This window comes from Natrix helvetica (genome assembly GCF_964273705.1).
Source record: "Natrix helvetica genome assembly, chromosome: 4".
In the NCBI taxonomy this organism is placed as follows: Eukaryota; Metazoa; Chordata; class Lepidosauria; order Squamata; family Natricidae; genus Natrix; species Natrix helvetica.
In genome coordinates, this window is record NC_138550.1 from 24,878,789 (window position 1) to 24,901,768 (window position 22,980).

General features: G+C 39.3%; 1 protein-coding gene across 1 annotated transcript; it reads left to right on the forward strand.

The window, feature by feature from the left end:
• The first annotated feature begins 1,824 nt into the window (after positions 1 to 1,824).
• ALOX5AP (arachidonate 5-lipoxygenase activating protein) lies at positions 1,825 to 22,575 on the forward strand. The gene is made up of 5 exons (XM_081952850.1): positions 1,825 to 1,943; positions 13,637 to 13,736; positions 15,519 to 15,589; positions 18,906 to 18,987; positions 21,555 to 22,575. The coding sequence occupies exons 1-5, from the start codon at positions 1,874 to 1,876 to the stop codon at positions 21,715 to 21,717; spliced, it is 486 nt and encodes a 161-aa protein (XP_081808976.1). The 5' UTR covers positions 1,825 to 1,873; the 3' UTR covers positions 21,718 to 22,575.
• Positions 22,576 to 22,980: the final 405 nt, after the last annotated feature.

Consider the following 22,980-nt stretch of genomic DNA (forward strand, 5'->3'; position numbering starts at 1 on the left):
AACCAATTATTGGCTCTTCTGCTCTCCATACATCATATTTGTACTTTATCCATCACTTTCTTCTCCCTCTCTCCTCCCCCTCCCTACCTCCTTTCTTCCCTCTGTCATCCTTCCCTTCTCAACTTCCCCTTCCTTTCTCCTTCTCCTCCCTCCCCTTACCACTCTCCGTTTCTCTCCTCCTCCCCCTCCCCACCCCTTGCCCTCTCTCCTATCCTCTCTCCTAATGTACATTTAGGCAGTGGTGAGGACAAAAGGGGGGGGGAACGCAAGTCACGGCAACTTTGAGATTGAGTCACTTGATAGGTAGGTAGGTAAATAAAGTAAATGATTAGATGAAAGATGTTAGATAGATGACGATAGATTAGATGATAGATATGTAGACAGACAGACAGACACCCAGACAGACCTACATAGTTTTATGAGGGAAAACTGAGAAATGTTAAGCCCTCTTTCTCCAGCAAAGCCTGCTAAATTTAGGTTCCCCAAAACAATGTGGGATGATGCCTTTCTGCCAATGGGCTAACCACAGTTTCTAAAGAACTACGGCTGAAATGCTTGAAATAGTGAAGCCTTGCAACTGAAGGTTGCAACTGAACCAGAAATAATAAGTCCAACTTTCGAATGCGTTTGAAAGCAAAGAATTTCAGAAATCCAGATATATTTTCAAAATTGTACAAGAGTTTTCAAGTAGAATTGCCCTGATATTTAAAAATGTTAAGTGAATCCAGTATACATGCATTCTGAATTCTGGGAATGTTGCATTACTGTTCAATAGTGTTTTGCTAATTACACCCTCATAAATGATCTTAAATAATTATTTAAGATCCCAGATGCCCATTTGTGATTTGCTGCTTTGAAAAATTAACATAGCCAATGCTCCAACTTACATTAACATGTTTTCACAGATGACATAAAAAGGTAACCCTCTACTAGACTTAGTTAATTGCAATCTTTTATTCCTGAAACTCCATTGAAGTTAGAGATGGGATTCTGCTACAATGCAAAGCTTTGCCTTTTTGAACCATCACACAGTGAAAACTCAGTAATATTTTTTTTTGCATCTCTGAATCTTTCTAAGCACTTTCTAAGCAGTAATAATGCATACTGTATTAGTAAAAGCCTGCACAAAATTCATACATTCAGGAAAACAATATATACCGTGTTTCCCTAAAAATAAGACAGGGTCTTATTTTCTTTTGACCCCTGAAATACGCACTTGGCCTTATTTTTAGAGAGGTCTTATTATTTTTGAGGTGCAGGAGGCAGCCAGCGTGGTCACCTCATGGCTGCTGCTGTGTTGCAATATTTTTGTAGAGGGCTTATTTTGGGGGGAGGGCTGATTTTAGCGCATGTGCTTAAAAGCCTTATTGGGCTTATTATCTAGGGAGGTCTTATTTTGGGGAAAACAGGGTAATAGCATTCCTATTTAACCAAAATATTAAACCAGTGTATATAAGCCATATTACAGACAATTGCACATAAACTAAAATGGACAAATTGGGGGGGGGAAAAACAAGCTACAAACAATGACAGGTTGTGAACACAAGATCGATTCAAATTTATTTCAATTGTACATGTCAGGATATATTGTAATTAGTACATCCTTGGGAATGGTAACAATGGACTGTCAGATGAAAGATGCGAAAATGGAATGAGAGCTCTTTAACTCACTGCTGCTCAGTTGATTGTATTCATAAATGAAAACAGTTGAACTGAATATATTACACACTATTCAATTGCAGGCTTGTGAAGCCATAAAAAAAAATTCCATTATGCAAGATAAGGGAGACAATAACTTCCTCTTTGTGTGGTTTGTGTAGCTGAGTTGCCAAAGAGAACTGCACAGAAAACCTTCGCAAGTCAAGCTGTCAGCATGGACCAAGACATGGTTGGATACATTGTTCTTCTGGTGATTGTCACCCTCCTAAGTGTCATCCAAAATGGTAAGACTGAAGATTGTGTACGAAACCAAGAATTGTATACAAACCCAAGAAAGAAAGATATATTTTGCTTTGGGTGGGTGGATTGATGTATTTTCGTGGATTGTTTCTGAATGCCTTCGTGCCTGTTGATATTATTTGAAAATTTCCAGCTATTCGCTTTTCTTTTTCTTCAGTGTTGAGAGGGTTTCATGGGTTAAACTCAGCAGTTTTAATATTATGCTTTTATGTATTTAAAGTGGATTAATAGTATGCACCTTCAACTAAAATTAACTTGGGAAAAAGTTGTGGAAAAGTTGGATGTGGCAAATTTCAAACTGGACTAGAAATGTATTATCCGGCACTACATTTACATGACTTAAAGCATTGACTTGGCCTTAATTCCTCAGCTCTCAAATATATGATTAGCATCAGAGGGGTTTAATGAACAGTTTCCTTCCTTCCTTCCTTCCTTCCTTCCTTCCTTCCTTCCTTCCTTCCTTCCTTCCCTCCCTCCCTCCCTCCCTCCCTCCGTTAAATTCACTTCCTTTTTAATGATCCATCATTTTCTTTCAATAAGCCCATTCCTTTGTTGTTGTTAAAACTAACAACAACCCCTATGTGTGTTTTCTCTTCACAACTATTTTAGTTTCTTGTAAGTGAGTTATAATAGTTTTCATTTATTTCTTGAAGCTTGCTGCTTATTTTGAGCAACATTTTTTTCAGAGGGAAAAAGGATATGTATTTCTTTCTAAAGACAGCTATAACTATAACAACCACCTGCCTTGTACTGATTCGGGCTTGTTGATACATAGAGTTTAGTATTGGCTAAACTCTACAGTGATCGGAAAAGTTCTACAGGTGTTTAGAGTGGAAATGCCAGGAATTAAGTCTAGAATTTTTGCACGTAATACATGGAATCTACCACTCAGTTGCAAGTCTTCCATTCCATTTCCTTGTTCTCTGCTGGATTAGATGAGATGATAAAAATGTCCGGGGAAGGTAAGGGGAATGAGAAGAGGAAGAAGGGTTAGGCCATTTCCTCACTAGTCATGTACAGCATCTTTTTGAATCATGCAACCATCCTTATGCTGAAATATTAGACATTTATATGCCCTAGCTAGTAAAATAATGGCCTTAATAATGCTCTCTTTTTAAGACTTGAATTTCAGTAGATGTTCATGCAAGCTTCATATTCAACTCAAATGGTTGTGAAAATTCCAGATAAAGAGCTGAACACATACACACACAAAAAAAGGGGGGGATAGAAAGAACCCCACTGCAGATGTATTGAAACAATTTATGTGTATTTATGGGTACAGGAACTAAACTATACTGTACATTCCATTTTATTTTAAATGAATTGGAAGTAACTTTTCTAGCAGCCTTCTATCTTCTCTGTTTAGGTTCAACTCCTTGAAATAGTAGCATGAGATCAGTGAAAAAGTAACTGGACACAATAATTGGCAACTAACCATGACACAAATATGTCCTGGCATCATTTCTGTTAAGTTCCATGCCATTGCTTTCATCAAGTCATCAGCCCATGAATGGGCACCTAATTATAGAACCAGTTTTGGAATAGTGCTTTCCCCCTTATTCCAAATACATCCAAAGCCAACCTTGGTTGTATAAAATCTCATAGGCTCTATCAACCAACGCCAGGAAACAAGGCAATAGAAGCAGAATAGGACCAGCACATTACATACTAGTAGAATTTCCAACTGATTCAAGAACCAGTGGGGGAGACATTAGCTCAGCCATGGGAAAAGATAGCTAGGGAGGGTCTTCCTAGGGCAGGGGTGTCCAAACCATGCTGGCTGGGGAATTCTGGGAGTTGAAGTCCACAAGTCTTAAAGTTCCCAAGTTTGGACACCCCTGTCCTAGGGCAATGTTTTCTAGTGCTAGATTGGAACCATTTATCTGACATTTTTTTCTTAAAACCTTTTGAAGAATCACATGATCATTCTTTTACAGGCCAATATAATATGTTCCCAAATCGTTTAAAGAACAGAAAGAAATTGAAGTGAGGGGTCCTTGGTGCTCTCTGAGCTTGGTTGTTTTCTTGAAGATGTTTCATTACCCAGACTAAGTAAACACTGAAGGTAACATCATCAGCTCTACTCCCACTGATGATATTACCTAGTTTGGGTGATAAAACATCTGCAAGAAAACAACCAACCTCAGAGAACACCAAGGATCATTCATTTCAATCCTGAGCTACAAATATTCTTCTTTCTAAAAAAAAGTATATAGAAGTGAACTTTAAAACAGAGAAGAGAGATACCAGTCTTTCTCTGCTGATTGATTCAATTCAATCTTTTATTATGGTCACAGACCACAATAAAGATTAAAACATTAAAATAAAATAAAACAGAATAGAAAACATAATAGTGCATTGCAATTAATGGTGGACTCATCGAAGGGTGACCAATGTGCTAGAGTTAGGGTCCTCCTAAAATTTAGAGACAGTTATATGATATACCGCATTTTTCGGACTATAAGACCCAAGGGAGTATAAAACATACCAAGATTTCAAAGAGGTAAACAAGGAAAAAACAGTTTTTGTTCTCGCCGGCCCCGAGGAGCACTCTGCAGGCCTCCCAAACCCTCTGTGTGTCCCATATTTTGCCGAAACGGGGCACGCGAAGGGTTTGGGAGGCCTACAGAATGTTCCTAGGGGTTTGGGAGGGCAGAAACTGCACTCTGGTGGGTTTGGGAGGCCAAAAATGGGCCCATTTTTTGCCCAGTTTTTTAAACCAAAAATGGACACGCAGAGGGTTTGGGGTCCTGTAGAGTGCTCTTGGGTGCTGGAGGGGGGAAAAACACGCCCATTTTTGCAAAAAACAGACCCATTGTTGCCTCCCAAACCCCCCACACATCACATTTTTGCTCTCCCCAACCCTCCCCATGCCCTGCAGAGAGCATTCTGCAGGCCTCCCAACCCCTCTGCGTGCCCCGTTTTTGTGAAAAACAAGTCTGTTTTTGGCAAAAACAGGACACGCAGGGTGTGGTTTCCAGAAGCCAAAAATGGCTATATTCGTTGTATAAGACACACCAACATTTCCACCCTCTTTTAGGGGGGAAAAAGTGTATCTTACGATACGGTTCCGAAAAGTACGGTAAATATCTTGCTGGTTTGTGAAATGAGGTCTGACTGTAAAAGAAAACATTCTTGGGTAGAGCAGATGGATCCTGTTGGACTTCCTGATTAAGTTCCATCATAATCGTGCTTCTCCCCTGAAATGTTATTCAAAACTGCCTTTAATTTTTTTTAAAAAACAAACGGAATCCAGGCTTCATAAGATAGGTGCAAATAAAGTTCAGATGAGCTCAGAAATACTCTCTACAGGCAGCAGTAGCTGAATTTTCTGTTACCTTAAGGGTATGTCAATGCACAGGGTGGGTGGCACATAACTCCACCACTGCTCTGGTTTTGTGAATCAATCTGAACTGGATGCAGAGATATGAGTGCAAAACATAGACAAAGGAAGTGCAACATTTGGAAAGAAAGTTGAGGTTTCTTTTCAGGAAGTTGTGATGCAACTGTGTAGACGGACTTTGGTTGTTTAGGGGACGGAGGGGAAGGGGGAAAATTAAAAAAGAAGATTGATCTTTTAGATAATTGCATTAAAGTGTTTCCACCGGGCCTAAAAAGCATGTCCAACACCAACTATGCGATCCCATAGTTATTCTTAATATTCTTATGTGACAGAAATCAGACCAGCTTTCCTTTTCCTGGGGCCAACTCATAGAAAGGAACTTGGGAATCCTCTGCTTCCATTATCTCACCCATCCCATTTAAAATGTGATGATCCTGGTTTAGAAGCGTTAAGCCACTTGCTTAAGGAGGGGATGAAGTAGAAGGGAGCTTTTTCCAAATTCATGCTCAGGAGGACTCTTCCTCCATACCAGTAGGGGAATTCAATTTTTTTTTACTACCGGTTCTATGGGAGTGGCTTTGTGGGCATGGCGTGGTTTTGTGGGCATGGTGTGGCTTTGTGGGCGTGGCAGGGGAAGGATACTGCAAAATCTCAATTCCCACCCCACCTCACTAACCTGTTTTCCAGCTCCATTCTCCTGTTCAGGGCAACAAAAGAAGATCGTCTGGGAGTCTGGGAGGCAGCGAGGGCAGTATCAGCCTATTTGCTGGTTCTCCGAACTACTCAAAATTTCCGCTACCGGTTCTCCAGAACCTGTCAGAACTGGCTCAGCTCCATACCTAGGATCAGGCAATTGGGTTTTTCTGAGTATAGATTTATCATTTTACCCTACATATAAACCTATGTTCAAACATAGCCTGGATTACAGATTCCACATCCAGACTAGAATGTGGGGTGAAGCAAAATAAGATGTTAAAAACTAACACAAACTAATATTAAGTAAAGACCAAAAAAGCAAGTGATCAAGGAAAAAAAGCAAAAAGTGCAAGCAAAGAGCAGTGCTGTTTTGACCTCATAACCAGCAATGTTCTGGAAGTATCTGAGAAACACCCATTTAGATAGTAATAGTGATTGTGAGCAGGGACGTGCAGGCAGGGGAGGCAGGGGAGGCAGAGCCTCACCGCTCCCATCATGAAAATAAAAAAAGGGAAAAGGGAAAAGGCGCTGAGGAGCCTTCTGCACACGTGATCTGGGAATGGGACCACGTGTGCAGGAGGTTCCTCTAGCCTCAGCCTCCCTCCTGCACACGTGGTCCCATTCCCCACCTTCCTGAGTCAACATGAAGGGGACTGCGGCTCGCGCTGATGACGTCACCAGCCTCACCAGCCATAAACCTCACAGCACGTCATTGATTATGAGTCATCAAAGCATAATAACAACAGTAATGACAAATGGCATCTTAGTATGTCAAAATCGGAACAGTGTTGAACATACAACACTCCCCCCCCACACACAGACATTCCAGTGCTTTGATATTGATCACAGTGATCGTTTTAGAATTCATCCTTGATAGAGGCCTTGAAGATCCAGATCTCTGGAAAAGACTGTAAGGCTGAGAAAGGTGGAAGGAAAGAGAAGATGTTGACCAGCAGCAAGATGGATAGACTAGGTCAGGGAGAAAATGTGGTCGCTAGGAATAAAAAAAAATGATCTAATGGCACATAATCTATCAAGTAAGGAAGCAAAAAGTTAAAGAACATCCATGCCAAACCCAATGTTGGCAGAAGCAATAAAAAAGCACATTAATGATGGCAGAAATAAGAATATGCTTCTGGCAAGCCAGGTTCTCTTTCCTTGTTTAAATTCACTTTCTGGGTGGCACAGGATTAGTGCCATCTCTTTACATTCAGGACTAGTGTATGCCATTCTGAACTGGATAGATTCAATCCAGTGCTGGGTTTCAAATTTTTTTGGAACCTCTTCTGTAGGTGTGGCCTGCTTTGTGGGAGTGGCTTGCTGGCCATGTGACTGTGTGGGAGTGGCTTGCCGGCCATGTGACTGGGTGGGAGTGGCTTGGTAGTCATGTGACCAGATGGGAGTGGCTTGGCAGTCATGTGAACAGGTGGGAGTGGCCAAGACGATGTCACTTAATCCTTTGCCCCAATGGATGATCTACAAAAACATATAAAAAAGGAATTTTATTATTTTGTGTACTTACTACTTAAATAAGATTAAAATAAGTATACAAAACAATAAAAGAGCTACTTACAGGAGGAAGATGACTGTCCTAGCGGTCATACTCTGTTGGCTCTTCATCCTGTTAATACTAACTGCAGAAGAAATAAAACAATATTGGACTCGATTGTGGTTGTAAGCTGAGGACTACACTACAGGTAACAGAAGGGACCTCTGTTTTCACCCAACAATGTACAGTCTTTTCAGGAAGGATGTCCCCCAACAAAGAGGAAAGATATGGTTTTTCATCTAAGAAGTTAGATCAAGAATGAATGTCATAGGTAGATTCACAGAGCAATACAGATTTCTTTTTCTGAAATTTATTCCTCAGTTCAAAAAACAGGAATATATGAATTAGGTTCAGTACTTAGGACAGACCAAGTAGCTATTCAAGAGTTAGTGGTGTCATGGTTAGAAGCAATGGTAAAGCAAGATATGGATTTAAAACCAATAATATTTGGTTGGGCATTTCAAAGGGAATACAATACATATTTAATTTTACACATGTTAACAGCTGTTGGAATTGTGTTTGCGCAACAGTGGGGGGAAAAGATATGAACATGAATAAATATTAGAATGTGCAGGAATGAATAAATTGACAATTAAAACCAAGAAGGCTTCGAATACTTTTTCACGTGGAATTTGTTTTATCAATTGCTAACTAACAGAAACAGAAATTAGAAATCTAAAAGTATGAAAGAAAACACCAATTATATAAGGAAAGGTCACTAAAATGTGTAAGAAAATATTATTAGTACTTGATCATTATTAATGTGTAGATAACTGTGGGACATTACACACCCCCACACACAAACTATAACAGTGCTAGGAAAACACCAAAAAATATCAATTTCCCCCCAAAAGACTGCAGATGAAACCAGTTTTTTCCCTAACCCTAAGGACAGGAAAGACAAAGCCACTGGAATAAAAACCATCAAGGTATTGTGGGAAATTATAAAGGACAGTGCCAGGAAGCTCACAGAACCAGGAACCACAATTACCTAAACAACCAGGTATCACACAGAAACACCAAAATCTGGCAAAGCTGCCTTGCACCAACCTGGCCTGCCCATGGAAAAGCAGCCACTTTGAGACACATAAACCATGCACCAAGTTGCGCACTTAAAAGCAACATATTGCATCACAAATAAAACATTTGCAAAAAGGAATAACATTTCTTGTAATAAACATATTCTATAAACAATAAATAAATAAAAATTCCCTAAAAATATTTTTTAAAAGTTATTCTATAAATAATTTTTTAAAAATCCTTAAACACCATTTACAATATTCTATACTCAATAAATTAAAATAAAACCATTTAGAAATATTCTATACACAATACTTTTAGATGTATTGTGGATAGAATATTTTTAAATCGTTTTATTTAAAAGTATTGAAGGCCTTCCTCACAAAAGCCACGAGCTGGTGTACACTAGCCTTCCACTGCCGCCACCCTGTTTCGGCCATGTGGCGTACACCAGCCCGCGGTTTTCACGAGGAAAGGCTTGAAGGCCTTCCCACGCAAAAGCCACGGGCGGGCATACGCTAGCTTCCCGCTGCCACCGCGCCCCTTTCAGCTACGTGGCGTATGTCAGCCCGCAACTTTCACGAGGGAAGATCTGAAGCTGCTGGAAGGCGAGGCGAAACAAAGCGAAGGGAAGACCCGAGCAGCAATCGTGATGTGAAAGCTGCTTGGGAACGAGAAAGACTCTTTTCAAAAGAGGAATGTTGGCTGTTGGCGCCGAGCTTTTAAATGGGTGTTAGAGGCAGGCGGGTCAACTCCAGCCTGCTCACTGATTGACTGGACAGGGCCGGGGCAGGCGTTCTGGAACTTACTTCCGGATTCACCGGTGGAACCTCTTCTAACTGGTATGGTAGATTTGACAAACCTCTTCTACCAAACTGGTTAGAACCGGTAGGAATCCACCCCTGATTCAATCCCATTGCTGCACCAGCAATCATATCATCCGTAAAGCAAGCTAAACATGGCAAGAGAAGAGGGAAAATGTTACTTTAACAGGAACACAGCTAATGGTGATTTTAAGCTGCCTCAGCTCTTTGTGCTGTGGATGACACAAAGGCTATTTGATGCAGACATGAAGAAGGTGGCCCCTGGGGCATTGCCAAGCATCAGTTAAGGGGAAGTGACAAAATTCCTTAGTAATCATTGCTTTTTCTCAATAGAGCAAATTAGTATCTCTCTTCCTTCCTTCTTCTGTTCAGTATTGTTCTTTGCATGCAGATGGATATATAATTGTGAGCTAGCATCTTGCCAGCAGTGGTTTTCAAACTTCCCTATCTGCAGAAATGTCAGCCTGGAAACTTCTCGATGTAGGTAGCCCTTGACTTACGACCACAGTTGAGCCCAAAATTTCCATTGCTAAGCAAGAGGTTAAGTGAATTTTGTCCCATTTTACGTATTAAGCAAATGAATTGAGCAGGTGAGTTAATTCCATCTTTCATTGCTTTGAACTTTCCCATATTCAAGCTTCTTTTTTTTCATAGTTTTTTTATTTTTCATTTTCATAACATATAATCACATTTATACTATTACATAGCCAATATCATATTGTATTATTAAATGTTTATATCAATTCATCTTACCATCAATTCTCCAAAAGAAAAAGAAAAAAAAAACCCAGTTATTGGCTCTTCTGCTCCATACACTATATTTGTGCATTCAGTTTCTTCTCCCTCTCTCATCCCCCTCCCTACCTCCTTTCTTCTCTCTGTCCTCCTTCCCTTCTCTACTTCCCCTTCCTCTCTCCTTCTCCTCTCTCCCCTTTCCACTCCTCATTTCTCTCCTCTTCTTCCCCCCTCCTACCCTCTCTCCTATCACTCTCTCCTTCCCTTACCTCTCTCCTTTTCTTCCCATTCTTCATCTCATTTGCTTGGTGTATTTCAGCTTCTGAGCAAGCTCCATTTTATGTTGATGGTATTTATAGTTCCTTTTCAATATACATATTTAATTTGAAACATATATTCTCCTTCTTTAAAAAAAGAAAAGAAAAATAGAACAAAAAAGTATACATATATAGTCATTGTACTTTTAAACACACACACACACACCCAAGCCTAATTTTGGTTGAGATGTAGATCTGGTTACAATTCCCAGCTATTATCATTATCTTTATATAATTATACATCCTTACACGCCCCCAATTTGTGATTCTGTCTTTAAATCTCAATAGTTTCCCATTATAAATGTATTTCATGTTCCCTCTCCAGTTTTTCCATGTCTTGGATTAGATTACCTTTAGTTGTCTATGAATGGCAAACCTCGGTGTTCAATATTCATTTCAATTCCCTTAATCTATTGTATAGTATAACAAACGGTAAACATCTCGCTTTATTTCATCATCTTAAAAGTTCTATGTATATCCATGTTTCATATATTTTGACCGATGCTTAGTTGTCCTTCTGTTGTCGTTTCCAGTCAATTTGCCACTCAGTTTAATTATCATGTATAAAAGTGAATGGCAAACCTCTGCTTTCCTACCTCCCCATGTCAGTTTCATATTTATCCACATTCCATATATTTTGGCCTTTGTTTAGTTATCTTTCCATTATTATAATCAACCAGTTAGCAACTCCATTTTATTGTCATGTTTTCCACAAACTCCCCACATCAATATCAATATCATATTTATCCATATTCCATATATTTCAACCTTTGCTTAATTATCTTTCCATTATTACATTCAATCAATTAGCAATTCCATTTTGCTGTCATATTTAGAAATAAAACCCTTATCTTAGTTTTATATTCTCCCACATAAAAATTTCTGATTGTCTGATTTTCCTAGTAAGTCTTTTCTCCCACTTCTCTGCTTCTGCCCTCTCCCTTCTCTTTGCTTTGGCATATCCACTCTCCCCAACTTTCCCCAGGTCTTTGAATTCTTCTTTAGATATCTGCTTCTTTGGGTTCAGAATTCTATTTAGGCTTGATTTTCATGCTTTTAATGATTTATACATATTTTTTATAATTTCACGTAATTCTTCAAGTTCCCAGCTTTCCATGATGTCCAGTTCCAAAGTTAGAATTAGCTATACAATTCAAAGTTCTGGTTCACCTTAAATTTGTCCACTTCCACTGTTGTAGGGGAGAACAATGGGAGCCATCTTGGTCTTTTGTTCTTTCTTAATATCCAGTTCCAAGATTGCAGTTAGTTATACAAAGCCTTATTTTGAGACTCTGATCCACCTTAAGTTTTAGCTACTGTGGGACTGGAAGTGATGCTAGGGCCATCTTAATCTTTGCAGTAACATAAAAAGATGAAGGAGGGAAGGAAAAAAAGAGAAAGAAGAAACCTTAGCATTTTCCAGTTCTTACCTCTGTAATTCTTCCCCCTGTTACCTTCCATCTCTGATCAGCCACAGTTGCTTAAAACATATCAATTAGAACAAGCTTATAAAGAGCTAGACTCGGATACCTGTCTATTTTGCCTCCTGCGCTTGCAACTTCTGATTTATGGTAGTTGATTAGTTAAAACTTCTCACACAGTCAAGGTTAGGTTATCCGTTATCAGAGAAAAAAGAGATCAACATAGTTGGTTTCTATTTGATATCCGAGACCAAATTAGAGTATATATTGAATGGGTTCAGAAGAAGAGGTGCTTTTTTCTTGATTATTTTAGCTGGAATTCAAACAAAGTAAAAATATCCCATCTTCTGTTTAAGATCTAAAACCAAATTTAACATTTGTAATTATATGGGTTTGTAGCTGCTCTTCTGTTTGAAAGTGCAGACAAAGAACTTCCAGTGGGGCTGGTGTTACAACCCTCCACCTTCCTTTCTTGTTTTTCTTTTAGGAAAAAAAAAAGTCCCGATCTGACCATCGGTATTATTTATGTTCTGAAAATTTCTTTGCCTTTTCCAGTTTTAATTTATAGTTGTGGGTTACATAAATTCTCTTACCAGGTCTTTTATCTCTCCTGGTCTCCGCCTGTTCCAAACTTATTTTGACAAAAAGACCAGCATCTTGTCTGCTATGGAGGCTGCCGCCCTGACTCCGATTCATAGGCGAATATCTAACCCAAGAGAGATCTGTTGCCTCTCTCAGGGTCTGATGAGACGCTGCCCTTCTTCGCCCCCACCTCCATTGGGGGTTCAGATTCAAAAGAATATTTGGAGGTGGTTTGTCAGACAGGGTTCATGGAGACTCTTAGGAGCCCACATCTCCCACATCTGTCCAGTTGGAGCACTTCCTGTTGGATCCTCCCATATTCAAGCTTCTTATATTCCACATTCACATTGTAATTCTGTCTTTTAACCTTGAGGTTTTATTTTTCTGCATGGTAACCTGGACAACTAGATAGTTCAAAGGCTTTACTCTAGCTACCCCCATAAACATCATTTGTTTCTAAGTGAGCTTCAGTTCTTCCCTGTTCCTTGTTAAGTGCTATCCAACCCAGTAGGTCTATTATCCAGCACTATATTACCAATCATTTTATATTCTCTATCCATGTGATTTTTCTTGATAAAGTGCAGGAGTGATTTACCACTACCTTCTCCCACACAGTATGAAATTATGCCTTTGCCATTGTCCCTAAAATTATAATCTGCTCCCAGCACCTTCCTATATCGCTGTTGCCCATTATAATGCTTGCTTGCTTTAGCTGGACAGCTAAAGATGACCTTCACACCTTGAATGACCTTGCTGAGATTATATACTCTTGCAATATACTCCTCCAATAAACACCCCGCCACTACACAATGGGGTGGCACAGCAGGACTTTGAGGGGATGGGAAGAAGGCTTTTAATAGGTTGGGTACATTTATTATATCTAACCATACTGTTTTGAATTTTAAAAAAACTTATCTGTTGCAATGCAATATTTCTGTTTCATACTGACATTTTGCTAGCTAGCTATTATATTGTCATGGAAATATTTTCACGTAGTTCAACAGATTGCTGTTTTAGTAGAAAAACTAATAATTTTAACTGCGTGCTTAATACAAATGTTTCACATTGCTGTTTTTGATATTATAATTATATTCAAGTATCTTAGTAACTTTGGTATTCTACATCAAGAAAAAGCAAAACCTACAACAAAAATTGATTGTGCATTTTTTTAAAAAAAAAAAAAACTTCAGCGTTTTTTGCAAGCAAAGTCGAACACGAAAGCAAAAGCAACCCAGGGAAAATGAATCAGAAGTGCTGTCCATCTGCTTTTGAACGTGTCTTTACTGCCAAGTGAGTAATCCTTTTCATATTAATGTTCAAAGAGAGAAAAATTTCCAGATACTTTATTTACTCTTAGTTGTGGCAGATGTGGCTACAAGAATGGCAAAATCTAAAGAAGTATTCTGGAACTCAAATCTGCTACGGCTGCTAAATATATCTGCTATAGAAGTGGCTTCCTTGAGAATTACTTGGAGCCAAGCTATACAGAATTTTGATTTTAAACAAAATTTCTATCAACCTCAACAGCCCTAGAAAGCTGGCCTTCAATCATTAAGCTAGTTCTTGGTTGAGTCTGTCAGAGGAAAATATTTCACCCTGAACTAGATGAGGTCTTAGATCGCGGCTTTTCCAAAACAGCATTATCTTTAAGGTGCGAAAAAGAAATAAAATCCCGGAAAACATATTCTAATGAAAAACAAGCTTTAATACAAAAATAATAAAACAAAGAAATAAACAAATCTATCTAATTGTTACATTTTGGCAGAAACAGTTTGTCTACCAGCTTCCTGGCAGACGGACAAAGATCAAAAGGAAAGAAGTCTCTGGAATGTGTGAAGAGCAGGCGCAGTACATCATTGTCAGATAAGACCTTATGACCTGCGCAGTAACTCTTTCAGTAACTATTTAGTTTCAGTTCGGCTAGCAAACATTTAACGCAGTGACAGAGTCAATGAAGATAACAGGGTATCTCGCTTATATATTTTATATTTATTATATATTTAGCCATTTCAACCTGTTTCATCAAGAAACCAAAGCCAGATTGTCAAACTTTCCAGAACCTTAGAAGAGAGGGCACCATCCTTATCCCTGGCTCAGATGCTTCTTTCAGAGTCGAGAATTTATGGTTAAAAATTAACGTGTCATTCTATTATTAAACTTGTGTACCATATGACTCTCAACAACTCTTTGGGGTGTTTTGCTTTGCCTCCTAACAAATACACCATATTCTGCTTGTTAAACTTGAGAATAATTTTACTTTCAAATATTTCAGTTGAAATTTCACTTTGAAATTGTAGTTATGTACACACACACACACTTCTTCATAAGCATAATTTTAATAGGTTTCCTAACATATTGCACCTTATACATTATTTCCTTAATATATACGCATTTGGTATTTCCAGTTTTTAAATTCATGTAACTACTGGCTATTTCATTGCAAAATACAGACAAATGTAAATCATGAAAACAAGAAATTGGATAAATGCAAACTAAACAAATCTCTTAGGCATCCTTAGCAATGGTCACACAGTGTGCTATATAAGGCAGAGCACTGAGTGAGACTTACGTTAAGCGAAACTTTGTGTAAATATTATTTACGGTGAACAATTTTATTTAAGATACTTAATAGATTAAGTGAAAAGACAGGATTTATTTTCATTTATACCCTAATTGTTAATTACTTTAAAAAATTTTCATGGGTATGGATCAGTGGTGAAATACATTTTTTTTTACTACCGGTTCTGTGGGCGTTGCTTGGGGGCGTGGCAAGGGAAGGATACTGCAAAATCTCCATTCCCATTCCACTTTGGGGCCAGCCAGAGGTGGCATTTGCCGGTTCTCCAAACTACTCAAAATTTCCGCTACCAGTTCCCGAACTACTCAAAATTTCCGCTAGTGGTTCCCGAACTACACAAAATTTCCACTACCGGTTCCCGAACTACTCAAACTTTCTGCTACTGGTTCTCCAGAACCTCTCAGAACCTGCTGGATTTCACCCCTGGTATGAATACATTCTCTTAATCTCAGTAGAATATGCCCTCACACTTCCTCTTCCTAATTTTTCTTTAGCCAAAATTGCAGAGATGCGTATCCTACCTTTCTTGCTGTCCTTTGGTGTGCTGGCCTGCTGTGTAGCCAAGGTAGGTAATCAAGCCACTCTTCAGCTGCTTCATCCTGCCCTTCAGTCTGAAAAGCTCTCAGAGTCACACCTCAACTGCTTGTTTATGTAATGAAACATAACAAAAGAAAAAAAATGGGTTGAAAAGGGGAAGGGAAATAATAGATGCTAATTCATATCATCACATGAGCCTTATATTAAAATTTATTCCCCAAATTCCTTTTATTGTTGCTGAGGATAACAGAGTTGGAAGGGACCTTGGAGGTCTTCTAGTTCAATCTACTCCTCAAGCAGGAAACTTTGTACCATTTCACACAAATGGTTGTCCAATCTCTTCTTAAAAACGTCCAGTGTTGAAGCACCCACAGCTTCTGAAGGCCAGTCTTTCCATTGATTAAGAACAAAATTATAATACAAAATTTTCCTTTTGAAAGATACCTGCTAGAGAGATCAAGAAGACTAAGTGAGGTAGCTTCATTTAAAAGCTATGGGAAGAGATCTAATATATATATACATACATATATATGTTGTATTTGTACTGATAAATAAATAAAGGGAGACTAGTATAGATCTATTTCGAGCTAATTAGCTCTCATCAGCTAGCCATACCCTTACTGGTCTATACTAGTCTCCCTTTATTTATTTATCAGTACAAATACAACACAAATATAAAAAGGCAACATTAAAAATAAAAAATATGGTTTTTTGCCTGCATGGTCTTCTGTGATGAGCTGAAGGACAGAAAGAGGGAGTAGTGACCTTCCTCCCATATTTAGGCATACCAGGGGTTGTAACACAAATACATACCTATTTCCCTGGTTCAACTGATAAGGACAGAGCCTGTGGCTTAGTGGCTAAGACTCCTGCCTAAGATATAATACAGCCCAGGTTCAAATCCCAGTAAGGGTATGGCTAGCTGATGAGAGCTAATTAGATCAAAATAGATCTATACTAGTCTCCCTTTATTTATTTATCAGTACAAATACAACATTATATATATATATATATTCCTTCATATCATACACATAGAGAGATAGTTTATAGCATGTTGTTGGCATGAATGTAGGCCAACAACCTTTTTCTTGGCCGATCTTTTACGCCTTTAATTATTCTATAGCTAGGAAATTTTGGCAGATAAAACATGGAAAGTTTCATTCAAATGATAGTTAAATTCTGACTAAAATGACTACTACTCCAGATTCAAATATATGATGATGCAAATATATAATGCTTTGGAGAATAAGTCAACCCCCTCTAATCTATGACAGCTCCTCAATTATCGGAAGACAGCTATCATATATCACCCCTACACCTTATTTCTGTTAGGCTAGTCATACCTAGTTTCCTCAGCTGTTTATCAAATTGTTTAACTTCCAGAGCCCTTATCATCTTTGTTGCTCTTGTACTATTCCTCAGCATCTTTTTTGTATCATGGTGACGAGACTTGGATACAGTATTGCAAATGTGGCCTCACTAGTGCAGTATAAAGTGGTCCTATAACTTCCCGTGATGTTAATGCAGCCTAGGGCTACATTGGCTTTTTTTGGCAACTGCAAACACACTTAATTATAAGTGGTGGTCAGTTAGAACACCTAGAATTCAGGAGTATCAAACTGGTGGCCCACGGGCCAGATGCGTCACGCACAGGCCACGCCCACCCCAGCTCCGCAAATGGGGAAAATATCATTGGAAATTGGAAAATATCATTGGAAAATATCATTGGAAATTGGAAAATATCATTTCCAATATCATTGGAAAATATCATTGGAAAATACCAACCGCACTCAATGTGTAGTCCTCAATGGAACTGCATCTACATGGAGGGAAGTATGCAGTGGAGTACCCCAAGGCTCTGTTTTAGGCCCAGTACTCTTCAACATCTTCATCAATGATTTGGATGAGGGAATAAATGGGGAACTCGTCAAATTTGCAGATGACACCAAGCTGGCAGGAATAGCCAACACTCCAGAAGATAGGCTTAAGATACAGAAGGATCTTGACAAACTTGAACATTGGGCACTATCTAATAAAATGAAATTCAATGGTGAAAAGAGTAAGGTTCTACATTTAGGCAACAAAAATGGAATGCACAGGTACAGTACAGATGATACCTTGCTCAACAGTAGTAACTGTGAAAGGGATCTTGGAGTCCTAGTGGACAACCATTTAAATATGAGCCAGCAGTGTGCAGCAGTTGCCAAAAAAGCCAACACAGTTCTAGGCTGCATCAACAGAGGGATAGAATCAAGATCACGTGAAGTGTTAATACCACTTTATAATGCCTTGGTAAGGCCACACTTGGAATACTGCATTCAGTTCTGGTCGCCACAATGTAAAAAAGATGTGGAGACTCTAGAAAGAGTGCAGAGAAGAGCAACAAAGATGATTAGGGGACTGGAGACTAAAACATATGAAGAACGGTTGCAGGAACTGAGTATGTTTAGCTTAAGAGAAAGAAGGACTAGGGGAGACATGATAGCAGTGTTCCAATATTTCAGGGGTTGCCACAAAGAAGAGGAAGTCAAACTATTCTCCAAGGCACCTGAGGGTAGAACAAGAAGCAATGGGTGGAAACTAATCAAGGAGAGAAGCAACTTAGAACTGAGGAGAAATTTCCTGACAGTTAGAACAATTAATCAGTGGAACAGCTTGCCTCCAGAAGTTGTGAATGCCCCAACACTGGAAGTCTTTAAGAAGATGTTGGATAGCCATCTGTCTGAAACGGTATAGGGTTTCCTTCCTAGGCAGGGAGTTGGACTAGAAGACCTCCAAGGTCCCTTCCAACTCTACTATTGTATTGTATTATCATGAAACATCACATGACAGCAACAGCAAGTTTGACGCCCGTGACCAGATCCTTCTGAGCATTGAGCCAGGTTCCGCCTGTTCTGTACCTAAGCATTTGATTTTTCCTGTCTAAGTGCAGGATCTTACTTTTCTCACTACTGAACTGCATCTTGTTGGCTAGGGTCCAATATTCAAGTCTGTCAAGATCCTTCTGAATCTTGAGTCTAAATTCCAAAGTGCTAGCAGTTTTCTCCAGCTTGGTGTGATTTGCCTTTGAAACTTCAGTTTGATACTTCAAACATTTACTAAAATGTTTTCAGTAAACAGCAATCTTCAGTTAACCGTGATTCATGGTTTAGCAGAGTACATGAAACCAACCAGCTGTGGCAATAAATCAGCATCGGCATCTACAGAAGGACGTGTGATATCATGTGCATTATGACATCATTGTGGCTTCTACCAGATGCTGATGTAAACCATAGCATATGTAACTTATAATGATGTGTGAAGTCAGCCCATTTAAAATCAGATTCCTTCTTTCTTTATTTCAGTTGCGGCTGCCTTTGCTGGGTTGATGTATTTGTTTGTGAGACAAAAATACTTTGTTGGATACATGGGAGAAAGGACCCAGAGGTAAATCCATCATTTATCTTTTTTCCAGAACTATCAGATGAGCATTTATGAGCATTTATTTCTCCCTTCTGCCAGTGCTACAATTACTAATCCCATATTCTGTAATTCTAACTTGCCTCTCTCCAGATGTTTTAAACTATATCTCTCATAACCAGCTGGAATTGCAAGAGTTATAGTGCAAAACATCTGGAAAAAACTAAGCCAGGAAAGGCTGTGTCAGATTTGCCCTCTCAAACTAATTCTGCCTGACAAATAAAAGGTGAAATGACTGCAGTTCTAAATAGGATTGGGGAATTGCCAGGCAGAGGAGGAAATGAACAGAATAAAGGAAATAGATCTACCTTCTTTTGTTCTCTGCAGTTCTTTGTGGTTTAAATCCATATGCAAACAACATTCATATATTCATTCATTTTTATTACATTTATTTGGCGCCCATCTTGCAGTTCTTGGCAACTCTGAGCATCTTATGTGCATGACTTACATATATGCATCTATATGTCACATACAGTTACTGTATATATGCATGAGTTACTGTATATATAAACTGACAATTTATAGCACATCCAGGTGAATGGCTTTCTCCTTCACAAACTCTCCAACATTGTTCCTCACTATTCAGACAATTCCACACCCTTTCTGAGATCAGGATGCTAAAAATAAATTGGAACTAGGCTGAGATCAGTAAAACTTATTTCTAATGGTGTTAGAAATGTGCAGGGTAGTTATTGGGTTTCTCACAAAGGCAGAATGGGGGGGAACAGAAGATATGATTATATCCTGAAACCAAGTCTTAACTCAAAATCACTTAACACATCTTAAGTATTTAAGATCCTGAGTGGGCACTTCTGTAGAGTGAATATGAAGAACATAATGCTAGATTACAAGGAAGTAATCAACTTTCATCAACTTTTCTTGGGACTAGAACATATTTTTCATCCAGTTTGCTTTTCCCAATGTCAAGTGCCACAGGTTTCATGGCCACTGCAGTGTTTTATATACAATGTATAGCCAGTGGTGGGATCCTACCGGTTTAGCACATGTGTGCTGCACACGGACAGTTTTTAGAAGCAGTACCATCCGCGTTACTGCTGGGGAGGAAAACAGCTGAGGTGCAGCAATTCGCTTTGCCGTACTGAGAAGATATAGGTGAGTCAGGGACGTGCGGTCAGGGGAGGCAGGGGAGGCAGAGCCTCACCTCTCATCATGAAATAATAATATATAATAATAATATCCATGAGGGAGTTTCATATATATATAAGAGGAAGAGGAGGGAGGAGGAGGAGCGGTGCCAGCTGGGCAACTGGCGGAGGCAGGAGGGTTCTCGGAAGCGCTAATAACCTTCCTGCCTCCGCTGTACTTTGCGCACTCCTCGCGACTGCAATAGACGTCCAGAAGTGGCAGGGGCTTGATGACGTCGCCGCGGTTGCCATGCGCGGACGGACGGAGGTAGCCAGAGTGGCGCTGAGGCAGTCCAGCGGATGACGACCGAGGATCAGGCTGCCTGATCCTCCATCGCTCGCTCGCTCGCTCGCTCTTTCGTCTGCCCGGACCCCTCGGCGCCACTCTGGTTACCTCCGTCTGGCCGCACCCAGCAGCGACGTCGGCGACATCATCAAGACGAAGTGGCTTGGAGGCGAAGTGCTTTTCAGTGCTTTTCTGTGCGTCTGGCGTTTAGGTAGATAGCCGGATGTACTAAACGCCAGACGCACAGAAAAGCACTGAAAAGCAGCTGCTGTTGGGGATCGCGGAGCGTGAGCCGGCGGAGCGCGCTCAGGAAGGCGGGGAATGAGATCACGTGTGCTGGAGGATGAGGCAGCCTCAGCCTCCAGCAAACATGGTCCTATTCCCCGCCTTCCTGAAGACGTCACCAGCCTCACCAGCCATAAACCTCACCGCACGTCACTGAGGTGAGCTAAGCGCAGGGGCAGCCAAATGGGCTCACTTCATCATCGGAGCGAACCAGTTCGCTCCCAGCTGATGTGCGGAGCTACCAGTTCATCTGAACCGGTAAAATCCCACCACTGCTTATAACAGTAAGCACAGGGATTGTGGGATAATCAGCTAAAGCAGAGACAAACTATATTTTTGCAACTTTTAAAAGTTTTTTTTTTAAAAAAAGAACCTTTAACAAGTACAATCTTTAATGAGAGGCTATGGTATTAGCAGGAGGGGTGGTGTTGAAATTTTCAGCCTCCTATTGGGTGGGGATGAGTGCTCTTATAAAAACTGGTGTTTTAATAAAACTGTTTTCACAGGTTTACTGCATTCTAGTGATGATTTTTTTTTAGTGGAAAAAAAAATCACCGTGACAAAATCGTCAATCAGTCATCTTAAGCAGACATAAATTAAGAGGCATATTAAATCAATCCTTATATATTTTAAAATGCAGTGCATCAAATTGATGTGCTAATTTCACAGCTCTGCTATAGATATGTGGGTTCATGCAAAAGCGTACTCCCAAAATGTCTAAGGCTATACTGCATTCAAATGGATCTTGCTTTGATAACAGATAGAGAGATTTTGGTATTTCCTAATGAACTAATAACGTCCTTCCATTCTCGTTTAAGCACTCCTGGTTACATCTTTGGAAAACGCGTCATATTTTTTCTGTTCCTGATGTCTGTTGCTGGAATCTTCAATTATTATCTGGGTGTCTTTTTTGGAAGTGACTTTCAAATGTATATAAAAGCTGTAACCAATACTATCTCTCCACTATTGCTCATCCCTTAAATCCTTGTAGAATTGAAGGTGAGATAGCACAGAAGAGATGTCTGTACTTAGCCAATCAATATTTGGAGAAAAAAGGTTGAAATGGATGCATAAATCTCCCCCTAGATTGCCATAAATCTAATGCTCCCAGACTCTTGTGGTTTTGATTTAATACAGCTTTTTTCATCCTACAAGAAAGTGATTTATTATACCCAACCAGCAGATTTGTGGTAGGAGAAGAATAATTTCCTGCAAGTTACAGAACTTACCATGGGTTTAGTTCCTGTAGTTTCCTATTCTTTTTGGTTTATTTACTTCGCTTTTAATATAAGATAAAAAGTAATGTGTCTGATTTTACATCAAAATGTCCACTGATTTTATATATCTATCAGTCAATCAAACTCAAGTTGTTCTTCAGAGTGTAGATTCAACCACATGGTGGTTATCCTCAGCCCAGAGAGTTTATATAATAAAACGCAAAATATCTGTTTAGCTGAATTGTTTTGTATCATATTGGCATTTAAAATAAAGTTGTTTACAGTGATAAAATCAATTATTTAGTATGTATAATATGTTCTTATGTATTTCTCAAAACATAGTACCAGATGTAATATTGTATACATACACACAAAACAGGCAAATCACTGACATCGATGTTGTTTTTTTCAAATGCCCTACTTTATACTTTGAAATAAACTGATGCCATTCTGTTTTCCACTATACAAACTGTTCTCACATTTGCATGCCTTGCAGAATATGCCTTTGTATTTGCCTTTTCAAATGTGGTCCGTGTGTGAAACAATGAGAGTTGCAGAAGGAATCCACAAAATGTCAGCTGCAAAATAAATTGCATTTTCCCCAAGATTCTGTGATTTTGGTTCTTTTTTTTAATTTGAAGCAAGCAAGATCTGCATCAATTTGCAGTGCGGAATACTTTCACCCAGGGATGAAGTTAAATGAGCAGCCATGTTTCTTTCGAGAAGTTGAGATTTTTAAATTTTTGTTTACCATAATAGAACTGGCGAGAAAGTAGGAGGTTGTAATGAGCAACAGCAATGCCATTTTGCAGGAAAGTGAATGCAGTCTTCTCTTGAGCAGTTACTCTTCATGACCTTTGATTTAAGTGAAGGATAGTTGCTGCCTTCTCTAGTAAGAGTCACAGCTGCAGGCAGATTTCATTTCATCCTAAGAGCCAGACAAGAAAGAATACTTTGGAATTGCAGATTTAAACAATCTAATTGTTGTGCTAATGAGACACTGGCATGATTGAGCAAAGCAAGTTAT